The sequence below is a fragment of the Epinephelus lanceolatus genome, chromosome 11 (assembly GCF_041903045.1).
Source record: "Epinephelus lanceolatus isolate andai-2023 chromosome 11, ASM4190304v1, whole genome shotgun sequence".
Taxonomy (NCBI): Eukaryota; Metazoa; Chordata; class Actinopteri; order Perciformes; family Serranidae; genus Epinephelus; species Epinephelus lanceolatus.
In genome coordinates this window covers 29664599-29679055 of record NC_135744.1, presented here as the reverse complement: position 1 = coordinate 29679055, position 14457 = coordinate 29664599, and the positions used below count along the sequence as shown (strand labels likewise).

The following is a 14457-nucleotide window of genomic DNA, read 5'->3' as shown; positions in this document are numbered from 1 at the left end:
CACAGATGAAATGATTATATGATCTGCTACTCATGGGCCATGCTTAAACAGACTATCTTTCCTCGGGGCAATATTATCTTTTAACACCACTGTTACATCTTGCAAAGATCCTGACAGAAGAAACTCAGTAATTGCACTATAGGTAATAAATCTGTGTAATTCAGCTCATCCTCTAGTCCCCGCCCCAGCTCTGTGAATGTCAGCCGTGTTGCCCATTGGCGACGAAGCTGAGGTTACAAGCCTTCAAAATGCTCCAATATGTGCAGAGATGGGCGGCAGCGCTTTTACGCAGCCTCTCAAGTGTCTGAAGTTAAAACTCCTGCGCGCTATTCTCGCTGACTATGTCGAGGGTCCGGACGGATAGACACACGGGAGTCACCGTGTAGCCATCCAGCCGACTCCTAACACTTTGGGGATTTTTATCTTTTCGAGTAAAGAAATAGCGCTTTGAGCATCATCTCCGCAGAGCGACTTATTTCCACGGATGGTTTGGATCACATCCGTCGCCACGATGTTGTTCCATAGACTTCTCCTGTGTGTTTCAGTAACAGGTATCGTCTTGGCGCAGCCCGACAGCTCTGGATTATTTTACGCGCTCAGATCTGAACTGTCAGAAGATGCTATCTTGGTGGCCAACAACGGAATACGCGTGCCTTTCGGGAGATCCGTCTTCATCGACCCCATCAATGATTTGGTGATTCAGACGCAGCCGGGGGACCGGTGCAGCATCACCGTGCTGGATAACGATCCGCTCTCACAGAGACCGGGGCATCTCTCTCCCAAAAAGTTTCCGTGTGATTTTGGTCCGAATGATGTGACATACTCCCACTACGGGTCGAGAAGTCCGGCTAAAGACAGAGTGAGGCTGCAGCTCAGGTATGATGCGCAAACCGAAACCGTTATTATCCCGTTTATGATGGAGGTGGAAGTAGTTTTTACGCAGCTAGAGTTACTCACCAAAAATATGCCTCTCACTGTTGATAATCTCAAAACCACCAGCAACCCTATTGATAAGAGGATTTTAGAGTTCACTTATGACAGAGACTCTCACAAATGCGAGGTGACATCCCTGTCAAGCGGCAGCTCGCTGCCAAGATATGGAAGACTCATAGATGGGGGGAAACTTTCCAAAATGATGGACTGTGATGAATTCACACAAGCTGACATCCGCTATGAGCACACGTTTGACCGCAAGTCTCCCAACAGGGACTATGTTCCCATGGTTGTGGAGCTGCATGATAAAGAAGGCAACCTAGTGAAACAGGAGTATTTCCATCTTATGATTCGCATCAAAGAGGGAGAAGAAAACACTCCCCCCAAACCCAGCTTTGTGTCTATGATGATGATGGAGATCAGCCAGTTTGTTATGACCGCCCTCACCCCTGACATGCTCGCTGCTGAAGATGCAGAGTCAGACCCAGACGAGCTTATTTTCAACATCACCTCTCCCTTATCTTACGAGGAAGGCTACATAGTCAGCACTGATGACAGAAACCTCCCCATCACGTCTTTTTACCAGAGAGACTTGCGTGAACTGAAAATAGCTTACAAGCCCCCCTCCCTGGACTCAGACACTGAGAGGATTTTTCAGCTCGAGTTTGAGGTGGTAGACACAGACGGGGCCGTCTCAGACCCCTTTGCTTTTATGATAGTTGTGAAGCCGATGAACTCTATGGCCCCTGTTGTGACACGGAACACGGGCCAGCTGCTGTACGAGGGCCAGTCTCGGCCTCTCTTCAGCGCCCACAATTTGGAGATCAGCGATGAAGACAACCTGGATGCTGTCACCATCACAGTGGTGGATGGGCTGCGTCACGGGGACCTGATGGCGCTGGGCTCTCACAGGAAGCTCTTCACACCTGCTGACCTTACAACAGGGGTTATTGTGTACCAGCACGATGGAAGCGACACATACAGTGACAACATTGTCTTCAAGATGTCAGATGGAACAAATGAAGTAGAGTTCCTTTTCCCCATCACGATCGTTCCCACTGATGACGAGCCGCCGATTATAAATGCCAACACCGGCCTGGTGCTGTTCAAAAACCAAATGATGTCTATATCTCCCCTCATGCTCAGCGCAGCAGATATTGACTCTGAGGACTCAACTATTAAATTCACCATTGTCCCTCCCTTTTCTACTATTGGCACAGTGCTCTTAAGGCAGTCGGATGCCCCCGAGGACCCCTCCTCTTGGAAGTTCAACGCCGAGGATGAAGTGTATGAGAAGGAGGTGACAGAGTGGCTTCAGAAAGACATCACTGACGGGAAGCTGTTTTACAAGCACACAGGCCCTCACAACACAGACACTATAATGGATCAGTTTGTGTTCACAGTTCAGGATGACAATGACCCCCCTAATGAGTCAGGAGAGAGTGCATTTATAATCCGAGTTTTACCCATAGATGACGTGCCCCCTGAGCTTTTCCCAGGCACCACCCTCCAGATGACCGTTCAGGAGTACAAGCTCACTCACTTTAGCAAAGAAGTTTTGCGCTACACTGATTTGGACTCTGAGGACCGAGACCTCAAATATACAGTTATCCAGCCCCCAGTAGACACAGATGAAAATAACCCAGTTTTGTTTGGTGCTTTGGTTCTGACAGACAGCCCGGACACTGAAGTCACTGAGTTCACACAAGCGCAAATTAACCATCTTAAGATCTCCTATGACCCTCCGGATGTTGAGCTCGGAATAACAGCCCACGTCGTGCAGTTTCGTTACACTGTCGAAGACACGGCTGGGAACAACGTCGAAGGAGCTTTCACGATCTACCTCCAGCCCGTCAACAACAAACCCCCCCAGATTACAAACACAGGCTTTACTGTGTATGAACGCGGCATGCACATCATCAGTCTCGCTGAGCTCGACGCCACCGACCTCGACACAGAGAGCGAACAGATCACCTTTACTCTAAGCCAGCCCCCTAAACACGGCCAGGTCCAGGTTGCATTCACTGATCTAGAGAGAAAAGGAGTTTTCAGACTTGAGGATATCCCAGAGGGGAAGATATCATACATTCATGGTGGAGAGGAGACGATGAGCGATGAATTTCAGCTGGATGTCAGTGATGGGATTCATATTGTAACCGTGACGGTCAAAGTTAATGTAAAGCCTGTCGATGATGAAACGCCAACTGTCAGCCTGCCTCCGGGAACAATCGGCTCTCATATGGATGTGCTGGAGAACGGAGCCACAGAAATCACAACTAACGTCATTCAAGGCCATGATGATGACACAGATGACCTCCAGCTGACCTTTATCGTGGAAGATCCCCCAGTTATGGGTGAAATATTGGTTAAAGGAGTGCCTGCTACTAGGTTTACACAAGCTGATATCATTAATGGTGTGGTTGTGTATGCACACACCGGTGGTGAGATAGGTCTGTCCTCTCAGCAGGACGGCTTCAATTTGACTCTCACAGACATGTCCGATGATTGGACAGTGGGTGGCAATAAGGTCAATGGAGTCCAAATTCATGTTACTATTCTTCCTGTTGACAGCCAGGCCCCTGAGGTTGGAGTTGGGATTCAATTCAGTGTCATTGAAGGGGAGAAATATGCCATCGGCCCTCAGCACTTGAGCGCTGATGATAATGACACTCCAACGGATGATATCCTTTGCACCATCATCGTCCAGCCCACAGCTGGCTATGTGGAAAATATTTCACCCGCCCCAGGCTCAGAAAAGTCCAGGTCAGGAACACCTATCAGTGCTTTTACCATCAGAGACATCAGGGAAAGGAATATCTACTATGTGCAGAGCATTCACAAAGGAGTGGAGCCAGTGGAAGATCGGTTCACATTCAGGTGCTCTGATGGCATCAATTTCTCAGAGAACCATTTCTTCCCAATCGTCATAATCCCAGCAAATGATGAAAAGCCGGAGATTTATTTGAGGGAGATAGTTGTGATGGAGGGGATGAACATCGTAATCGACACTCCAATTCTGAACGGGGCCGATGCCGATATCCCACCTGAGGAGCTGATGTTCATCATTTCCAAACCTCCCAAACACGGGGCCATTTTGAACCAGCTATCCACAGGCTCAGTTTTGGTGACTAATTTTACTTTAGAGCAGATTAGGGAGGCATCGAGCATTATTTATGAGCACGATGACTCAGAGACAACAGAGGACAGCTTTGATGTCACTCTGACTGATGGAAAGTACTCTGTGCAGAAAACAGCCGTGGTTATGATCATCGCTGTTGACGACGAGACCCCTAGAATGCTCATTAACGACGGCCTGGAGGTGGAAATTGGGGAGACCAAAGAGGTCAACAACAAAGTTCTCAAAGCAACAGATTTAGATTCAGATGACAGCACGCTCACATACATCATAAGGTTCGGGCCTGGTCAGGGTCTCCTTCAGAGGAAAATCTCACCTGGGTCTCTTGAGAACATCACGCTAGGTATGAATTTTACACAAGCTGAAATTGATGCAGGGCTTATTCTTTACACACACAACGGTCAGGAGGGCATCCGAGACTTAGTTAAATTTGACGTCACAGATGGATTGAACCCACTAATTGATCGCTACTTCTACATCACTGTGGGCAGTATTGACATGGTGTTCCCTGATGTGGTCAGCAAAGGCGTGTCTTTGAGAGAAGGCGGCAGAGTGACTTTGACCACAGATCTTCTCAGCACCACTGACCTCAACAGCCCTGATGAGAATTTAGTCTTCACCATCACGAGGGCCCCTGTCAGAGGCCATCTGGAGTGTACAGACACTCCTGGGATGCCCATTGTGTCTTTCACTCAGCTCCAGCTGGCTGGCAGTAAGATTTACTACATTCACACCTCAGACGATGAGGTGAAAATGGACAGCTTTGAGTTTGAAGTCACCGACGGCTACAATCCTATTTTCAGAACGTTCAGAGTCTCCATTGTGGATGTTGATAATAAGAAACCTGTTGTCACTGTAAACAGTTTAGTTGTCACAGAGGGGCAGATTAAGCTGATTACACCATTTGAGCTCACCGCAGAGGACCAGGACACAGCTGAGAAGCTGCTGAAATTCACTGTTACCCAGCTGCCTGTTCACGGTAAACTCCTCTACAATCAGTCGGTGCCCGTCACCAGCTTCACCAAACAAGACCTCAATGAAAACCTCATCAGCTACAAACACGATGGAACTGAATCATCAGAGGACTCCTTCTCCTTTACAGTCACCGACGGCACACACACTGACTTTTACGTTTTCCCCGACACTGTGTTTGAGACTCGCCGCCCTCAGACTATGAAGATCACCATTTTGGCAATGGACAACGGCGTTCCCCAGATCGTAGTGAACAAAGGTGCCCCCACTTTGAAGGTCTTGGCCACGGGTCACCTGGGGTTCCCCATCAGCTCCAAAGTGCTGAGGGCAGAGGACAGAGACAGCAGCCCGGCCTCACTGGTGTTCCACATCACCACGCAGCCCAAACACGGTTACATCGTCAACCTGGGACAGGGAAACAACTCCATCAACACATTTAGTCAAGGTAAACAAACACCCACTGACATTATAATGTATGACCTTTGCATGAATATTGCATGTGAATGGCACAATCAAATGACAGTGATTTTGTTAAGTGCTGTTCAGTGGTTGAGTGATGGTGGACTGCAGAAAGAAATGGATTTCAAAATGTAATTGTCAGTTCTGGTAAACAAAATTGCATAATCCCATCTCTCATGTAACATTAAATTATTATAAATTATTAGTAGCTGGCAAAATAACATCATTGACAATCTGACATGCAAAAATGCCTCTCCCTTATCAGACATCTTTAATCAGTGTTATTACTGTGCTTATTTGGCAAATTGAAGTGATTTTAATCATCATTTTTTGTAATCAAATAATGATAATCCTCTAGCTATTGATGTGTGACTGGTGTGGGACTGAACTTCAGAGGAGACATGTTAAAGTCAAATCCCTGCAAGTCTGTAAGTTTTGATTAATGTCTCACACTGCCTACCAAAGATTTTAATTTATGGAGTAATAATTATTCATATGTGTGACAAGTGCAGGCTTGGGAATTTCAATAGTTAATTTGTGGGCCTGATTTAGATGTGCCTTCCTCATCAAATCATAATTCGACTAAAGTTAGAGGCTGATGTTTCGCGCAAATGTCTTGTAGACGCTTAGGGATGAATAATTTATTATTTCTGCATCTCCGGGGAAATGTTCACATCTGATGTTCTCTACAGTGGTTTGTTAAATGAAGCAGGACAGAAGCAGAAGGATCATGTGAAAAGGTCAGGGCAGATCTTTCAGTGACAGCATGGCATTTGAGTTGCGGCACATTCTCGCAGTTTGACCAGGTCAGTTCAAATTTGAGGCAATTTGTTGGAATTTGTGCGTCTTAAAAATTCATACAGAAACTTGAACCCTCTTGGCAAAAATACATTTCTATACACCATCAGCGGATAGAGCCAGATGCCACTTGAGCTATGAATTTGTACACGTTTCTCCATGTGTTCATGTCTGTTTATTGATAATGCAAGCAGAGCCGCTGATTGAGGTTTAAAGCGATGCAATCAATGCAGTATTTCATGTCACGCTGAGGCAATTATACGAACAAGTAAGAAAATTCACCTGCTTGTGCCACAGCTTGGTGTAAGCACAGACAGGGGATGAGAACACTGAGTGAAGAGAGAGCTCTTCAGTGTGCAAGAGACGGACACTTCTGACAGCCACTGCGCGGCTGCAGTCTTTGAAAAAAAAAAAAAAAGGACACAGATGAGACAAGAGAGCGGCGAGAAAGAGAGGCAAAGGGGCAGAAGAGGGGGCAGAGAGAGCAAGTAAAGTGGAAGAGAGCGCAAAGGAGGCAGGGGGGATGAAGGGGGAGTGTAGCTGGCATGAGAGAAATAAAGAATGAGGCAAGGGGCGTGAGAGAGTGAGTGAGAGAGAGCAAACACGCTCGTCAGAGGAATCAGTCAGGTGAAAGAGACAATCCCTCGCTCTTTATTTACTCTTCCCATTTCCAGGGCACATCCCACGAGGCCTTCTCTTTAAATATTTGATGAACAATGTGCCCCTGGTTCACAGTGTTGACTTTTACATCTGCAAGGTCCTGGGGTTCAAGGCTGCGTCACACACTCCAGAGAGCAGCCTTTTCTTGCTGCCTTTCCTCTACGATCACATCGATACTCGCCAATGTGAATAGACGAAGACTAATCTGAAACAGTACTCTTGAAAAAATCAGGATATAATGTATAAATGTAACATAGTTATTCGTTTCTTGTCCGTGTCTCCTTGTTTGAAGGGAGGAAGGAGACGCAGTAATGACAGTAGGCCTCCGAAGAGGTTTAAGATGCGTCCCAGCCAGGAGTCAGGGGTTTATACTTTTATGAACCTCCTTCCTCTGAAATCTATTATTGAAGGTGGTGGTTCGCAGAGGCCAAGCCCTTTCACGGTCTTGATGATTTTTCCTGCACTGTAATAGACGTTTCAGGAGAATGATGGAGGGGGAAAAAGGGCAGACAGAAACCCTGTAATTCAGAGAAAAGCTAGGAAAACAGCTGTGGAAGTGTAGGCCCCCGTCGCAATCCTGCTCTTAACATTCTTACCCTCGTCTGTCATTAAAAGATCCACTGTCACCTGGTTTTTTCGGGGCTGTTGACACAGAGAGCTGGCAGGTTCAGGATTTAAACGTTTTTCTGTTGGTTTAGCTCGAGCTGTCTCGGATTTGAGGTTGCGGCCTTATCGTCCTGGATTACGGATGCATGACTTTGAGAATACTTCCTCTGGTAGAAAATTGTTGATGCTGAGTGCTGCTGATAAGAAACAGAATCAGTGTGATACTAGAGACCTGCTGTTATTGTAGCTGATATGGTGCTGAAGCAGGACAGCTTCCATCTTTGAACAATTATTCGACAGAGAGAGTGTTTGAACGAGCCATAAAGCCATAATACAACTTCAAAGTGTGTTTGAGGCTTTTTCTGTGCAGCCAGCGTGAAACGTCGAGCGGAGGGTTTTTTTTGTTTTTAATCTTAAAATGCAAATTGTTTCATAAATATATATTTTTAATCTCGACAAGGGCAATTCTCAACATACAGTTTGCAATTGAGCCATCACCTTGCTTTAAGTTGGAGCAAGGTTAAACTTCTCATCATGCCTCATTTCACATTGAAACGACAGTGTAACCCTGCAGTTTAAAATGCAAAGTACTTGCCTTCATTTGCATGTCATTAATTACATTAAACCATTTGTTGATGTTTGCTTGTCTTTTCCCGTTTTTTGTTTGTTGTTCTTTGTTGGTTTTGAGGGTGGCAAAGTTCTGTCATATTTGCACAAATTAATTTTTTTTTTGCTTCTTCCAGCGTTGAGTTTCACACCTGTTTTATCACCTGGTGCTAAAAAACTAAAGTTATTTTTCTGTTACAGCCGATATCAACGACCTGAACATCTGCTATGTGTTACGGAACAAAGAAAATGCTACATCTGATGTCTTCCATTTCTCCGTTGAGGATAACGGTAAGATTTCACCTTTTTATTTCATTTTAACCACATAGACTTAATGCTGTATGAGCAGAAAGGTCCTGAATGTGTTGCAGAATGACATTTCAAAGAAATGTTGATAGATACAAATTGGCTCAGGTGAAGATCAAACCTGTCACTTTTGGGTATAGTATGATCTCTCTAACCTTTAGACTTTCTTTTGGTGACTCCGTAACGCTCCTCTTCTCTCAGAGTTTCTACATTTGTCAGGGTTTGGAGACTCACAGTTAATCATATTCCAGCTCACAGCGAGTTTAATTTTGTAAATTGTTCCTGGCAGATTTTTACAAACACATCAGTAAAGAACATTTGGATATTTTCAGTTGTTTTCGCTCATAATCACGAGGCTAAATGGAAGCCTTTTCTCTATCAGCTCGAGATGCATGAGGCAACTGATATTTGCACTGACTTCATTTGATTCAGGGTTTGCCTATAAAGAAATCTGCCATTCAGAGCAGCAGTGCAGCTGTGGGTCAGAATATCAATCTTTGATAAATCTGCATAGGCCGTCGGAGGCTCCTTTGTCTGTAACTGTACACTGCAAATGATGCTACATCGTATTAACTTACTGGGGAACTGATGAGGCTCACAGGTTCATCAAAGATAGCAAAGTAATTTTTGAGGTGCAGAGATTAACGCACATCACTTTCACACTTTCATGATTTAATGCGACTGCCTGTGTAATTTGTGAATATGACTGCAGGATATGTCAAGTGGTATTATTTTATTTTCTATCCTGAGCCAAGGCTGATTTATCAGGGCTTTTTTCCCGGCATAGAGAGACTCTTGAGCAAAATGTGTTGAAAGTACAAGCTACACAATTTAATATTTTAGATCAACATAAAGAAGCACCGAGTTGTTCAGTCTAAACTGTGCTTTTTCAGTATTTTAAAGGGGAAGTGATATTCTTTTCCTTATTTTCTGTCATATATATAATGTTACACAGATGTTCGGATGTTCATATTAGATATGGCCAAATTTTCAGATAATGAGGTAAACATATGTAAAAGTAATTCCTGTGTGCAAAACCTCAGGCTTCAGACCGTTCTGAATACTATTTGCTCCAGGGACAGTATATATCAGTGGTTCCCAACTGGTGGGTAGTGGTCCAAAAGTGGGTAGCAAGTCCATTTTGAATTGACCGCAAGTGACTCAGCACCGTGTCAAGTTTGTAAAAAATACACTTTATTTTGAAGTACAGTGAACTTCCAGCACAGAGCTTTTATTTTGAAGTGCCGTTTCCTGCTGTAGAATAAGTAACTAACGGACAGCTACTTAACAGAGACAACAAGCTAGCTTGAGGACACGGCCAAACACAAGTATGATGCTGAATACATTAAAATGGGTGGTCCTTGAACTAATGACTAAGGAGAAATCTGGACCCCCTGACCACTTGAGAAGCACTGGCCTATATAGTTACATGCTAACATCAGGAAAACATTGTTGATGTTTTTAATTTCTCCCCAGTTTTTGTTGAAAAGATGTTTGGTTGCAAAAACTGGTTTGGAAGATTTTATTTGTACCGCTATACTCAATTACAGTCATTCCCTGGCTGCAATAACAGTGCCGACATGCCAGCTTTTCCCAAGCGTTCAGCCAGGTCTCACCCTCCTGTGCTGTGACTGGCTGGTACTAACAGTCAGTGCATTGACCTGAAGAGTACTAACCAATCACCGCATGTACAGGTTAGGTTTTAGCCAGTGGCAGCACAGCAGGATGGGACATGGCGAAACACGCTCGGGAAAGAAGTTTGTGTGAGACGCAGAGATACAGAAGAGGTTTTTCGAGAGGGAGGCTGAAAGAGACAGGTGCTAAAATGGAGTGTTTCAGAAAGAGGGTGAATACAGGTGTTCCAGCACAGGCAGTATGAAAAATAGAAAGTGTTTTTTGACCGTTAAAGCATGTAAACATGTTGTGGTAAAAATACAAGTGTGAACCCAAAAAAAATGAGCATAATAGGTGCCCTTTAATTGTTTTCCAGAGGGTTAGGACAACCCTCGTACATAGAGCGAAGAAATTAACAACACGCTTTCATTATCATGTGTAAAATCCTCTGTTGTGACTAATTTGAGATGCATTATGGCCGTCATTCTCTTTCTGATTCATGCACATGAAATGGCCTCTAATTTCTCTGCATTTTCGTTCTTTAAGTTGTCTTGCAATGTGCATGAAATTAGAGTCCATTTACCAAGGCAGCGGCTAATTAAGCAATCAGGGACTGAGAATGTAGGAAATTTCTGCGAGTGAAGGAGAGCCTGAGAAGTGGCTGCATTTTTCTGAGATCAGGTGTATCAGTGGGCTGAAAAAAAGAGAGTAAAAGCATAAATATTAAGGGGAATGCACTTCAAATTAATAAGGGCTACACAAACAAGACTGGAAGCACAAACAAGTGGGATAAATACCCAAACATACACAAAAGGTTGGCTGTCTTAGTCTTGTTAGAAGCGCATGTTTTCCTATGTGTTTTGTCCTTGGGGGGCCACCATAACCAATAATGATTACATATATTCATAGAAAGGTTTGTAAAGCAATGCAAACAAGCACATCACATAAAAAGTAACACATTTAATGTCTAGATTATATATTAAAAGAATAAAGCACACAATAAATGCAACTATAAAACTCTCACAATGTGGTTTAGGTTTAAGTGTCATGACCACGGAGCCACAACTCCCAGTCCACACTTGTGTGTTGAAGCAGTCAGATCACGCAGGTTTGTGGGTTTAGTTGTCACTGGCTTCAGCTCTCTTTTCCTTTCTTACTTTTGGACTGAGCAAGTGGTTAATTGCATTTTCTCGGCTCCACCACACCCTTACTGTACGTGTGCAATTGTGCACCTACTGTTTTGCGTGAAAAGTGCTCATTTACACATACACCGCCCGTGTTTTTGGTGCAATTCTCCCTTAAATGTACGATAAAAAGAAGAGGTGAGGTTGTTTTATGCTACAGAATGTATTGCGAACAAGTTGCAAAAGACGCCTATGTCTCTCAGCGTGCTCATTTTCCATCTGTAGGATCAGATATGACAGTATTGTATTAAAGACTTAGCACTCTCAGAACAACTGATGTAGAGACCCGTAAGCCTCCCATCACTGAGGCATTTGAATTTAATGGACTTTGCAGAGAAATTCAGCGATTCACATTCAGGTGCTCACCTAAATAACGCAATGCTTCTCAGTGAATCACAGGACGACAATACGTGTCATAAAGTGTAGATTTGATACGCAATGTTGAGATCGTGAATAACTTTATAGGCTATTTTGCATCACCAGGGTGAGGTGAATTCTGTATTTGAATGGAACATACCATCTCTTCAAGTTTAAAACTCCTGTACGTCTTAACGACATCTAAAAGTTAAATGTGCTCTCCACATCATACAAGAAGAAACTTATGTATTGCACAGTGTTTGTCTGAAAACATGAACTGATTGTTTTGTGAATTAGCCTTAGACTTTATACTGCGGTGCTTATGCACTTAGAGGAAAGTGCTAATGTGTAGAAGAATAACAGTTCCTTTATGCACATGAAAGGAGAAACACTGGCTAATTGATTGTCCATGCTCCTGTAAAGTTCTTTTTTTTTCACTTTCTGTGTCTGCTCTCGGCAACAGTCTGGTTTGAATAAAAAGGCCCACAGCTTTTAAAAAGAAATACATGAGTTTATATTATCAGTCCATACTTTTACTGGATCCACTTAAGCATCCTTCCCTCTCAAGAGAGTTGGTGTTGCAGGTTTCAGAATATAGACTTTGCAAAGACAGGTTTAAAGACAAAAACGAAAAGAAAGAAAACACTGTTGACGCAGTGTCAAAAGGCAGCACTACAGTGAATCACAGCAGCAGGTACAATAAAGTGCAAAACATCCCTCTCAGTGTCTTCCTCCCTCCCACAATCCCCCGAATCAACTCCTCCATGTTTACAAGCCTCTACTTCACAGGAAGTGAGCATTATGTGTAACATGACATTAATGTAACACCTATATATACATGTTATAAAAAAAACAGATGTGTGCTGGCACACACTCACGCAACTAATCCCACACATGCATGCACAGCAAAGCACAGAGGGGTAGCCGTAGGCTAAGGGGCGCTCTGGCCTCCAGCACAAAGAGGTGTTTGATATTTAAGAGCCCAGGCAGCATTGTGGGTAATGAGAGCCCTGGGCGTCTGAGCTGGGCAGAGCTCCGAGGCAGCCACTGGTAATTATGTGGCCCTATTACAGGCTCATATACAGGATAAGAGTGGCAGGAAGCACCTTCTGTCACAGGTTAAGACCCGCTGGGATCACTGTAGTTAACTGTAATGGGTTGCAACACAGCTTGTTTCCCAGGCTTCTCTTTGGCCATGGGATGTTCAGATGGCAGTTATAATGGAGCAGCGGGAAAAAACCCCACAAATTATAATAATGAGGTTAATTCAACAATGATGAAGACAAAATACTTTCAAAATGCTTTTACACAAGCTAGGTCTGCAACTTTGATGACTGCCTAATTGATAAACCCCATGTCATGACCATGTTCTGTTTTCTGTCACATAAACATATGAAACAAAGAAAAGCAAATCCTCTGTTTTGAAAAGCCACAACAGCAGAGTGTTAGCTACTTAAACAACCCAGCAATTATCATAATCGTTGTCAATAGCTGTGTCCCCACCCCCATGATTTTTGTTGTTGGACATAATTCAATCCATCTAAATGTCAATATATTTTAGTTTAGCTGTGTGCGTCAATTTGAGAATTTATCAGCAGTCAGGTAAAAGTCACGTGAAAATCTGCAGGGATGTGCCAGCAATAAAGAGCAAAAATCTAAGTGTATCTTCATAAATCTGGATCTGCTTGAGGTTACTGTTGGGCGTAGGGTGTCCTGTAGATTTAATCTTGGGTTTAAGGCAAAGATTAGGTTAACGAACAACTTTTTGGGTATGGTTTTGCCAGCTTATCCAAAAAGTGAGGAGACGACTCAATGCGAACTGAGAACTCGCTTTATTTGATGCAGGATGCCCCGAGTTAAAATTAAGGGAGTCCCATGGATAGCTCCTGGCGAAACAAAAGTGCTGTCCACTTCCTGTTTTGGTGGCTTAGTAGCTGATGCACCTCCTTTGTACCGTGAGATCGTACCCAGTGAAGACAGAGCTCCACAGCGAAAACAAGGCTTGTAGGGAGATACTCTAAAACCTGATGGTGTCATACTCCTGTCGTCAATACATTGTGCAGTCATAATGATAAGTTAAAGCACAAAACTAGTATTTCTCTACTTTAAAAGGTCAGTTTATTAACATCACAAAGGCACAGATTTTCACACTGAACTCCAGCAGATAGTTTTGGCTTTATTTCTCCATGTTTTGATATATCTGAGATATCACAAACCAAAGCTCTCTGCTCCCTGCTACTTAAAAAAAAGCAATATATCATAGAAATAAGTCATTTTCATGTAGTTCCAACGCAAGAGATGTTTTATGTATTTGCACCCAGAAAGATCTTTTCTGAGAAGAAAGTACCTGCTGAATCAGACCAGTGGGTTTCGTGTCAACCTCCCCTGCTCATCTGTCTGTTCTATATGTCTCTCCTCCCACTGCAAACGAGGTTGATTGTTACAATAGAAGCCTTTTATCCCGTCCTCAGCGTTCCTTGCACATGAGCAACCCTGACATACCACCCCTTTATCTAGAGTTACAATATATCCTCTTTAAAACACTCCCTGTTGCTTCTGTATCCCTGTTTTATCCATGTCTCACTGCACACAGTACACGTTACATACATTTTTTGGTCTTCACAAATCCCTCTTGGATTTAAGAATACAAATGGTGTGTGACTTTTTCCTTGTTAGTGTCAGAAGACAAATCATCACCACAGACTTCACTGCAAGGACACCAATTCTTTATCGTCACTTTTGTTTGTGCATGGATAGGCCCCCCCCATGAAAGCAGTACCAGCACTTCAGATAAAAAAACCTCCTCGTGTTGCCCTCTTCTCTGTT

At 43.7% G+C, this 14457-nt stretch overlaps 1 protein-coding gene across 1 annotated transcript in view; it reads left to right on the top strand.

Moving 5' to 3' along the window:
* Nucleotides 1–359: 359 nt before the first annotated feature.
* The window catches only part of frem2a (FRAS1 related extracellular matrix 2a), a 78719-nt gene continuing 64621 nt past the window's right edge, over nt 360–14457 (top strand). The window contains exons 1-2 of the mRNA XM_033650409.2: nt 360–5486; nt 8372–8461. Coding sequence (XP_033506300.2) covers nt 485–5486; nt 8372–8461 — 5092 coding nt within the window. The 5' untranslated portion in view covers nt 360–484. The remainder of the gene's footprint in view (nt 5487–8371; nt 8462–14457) is intronic.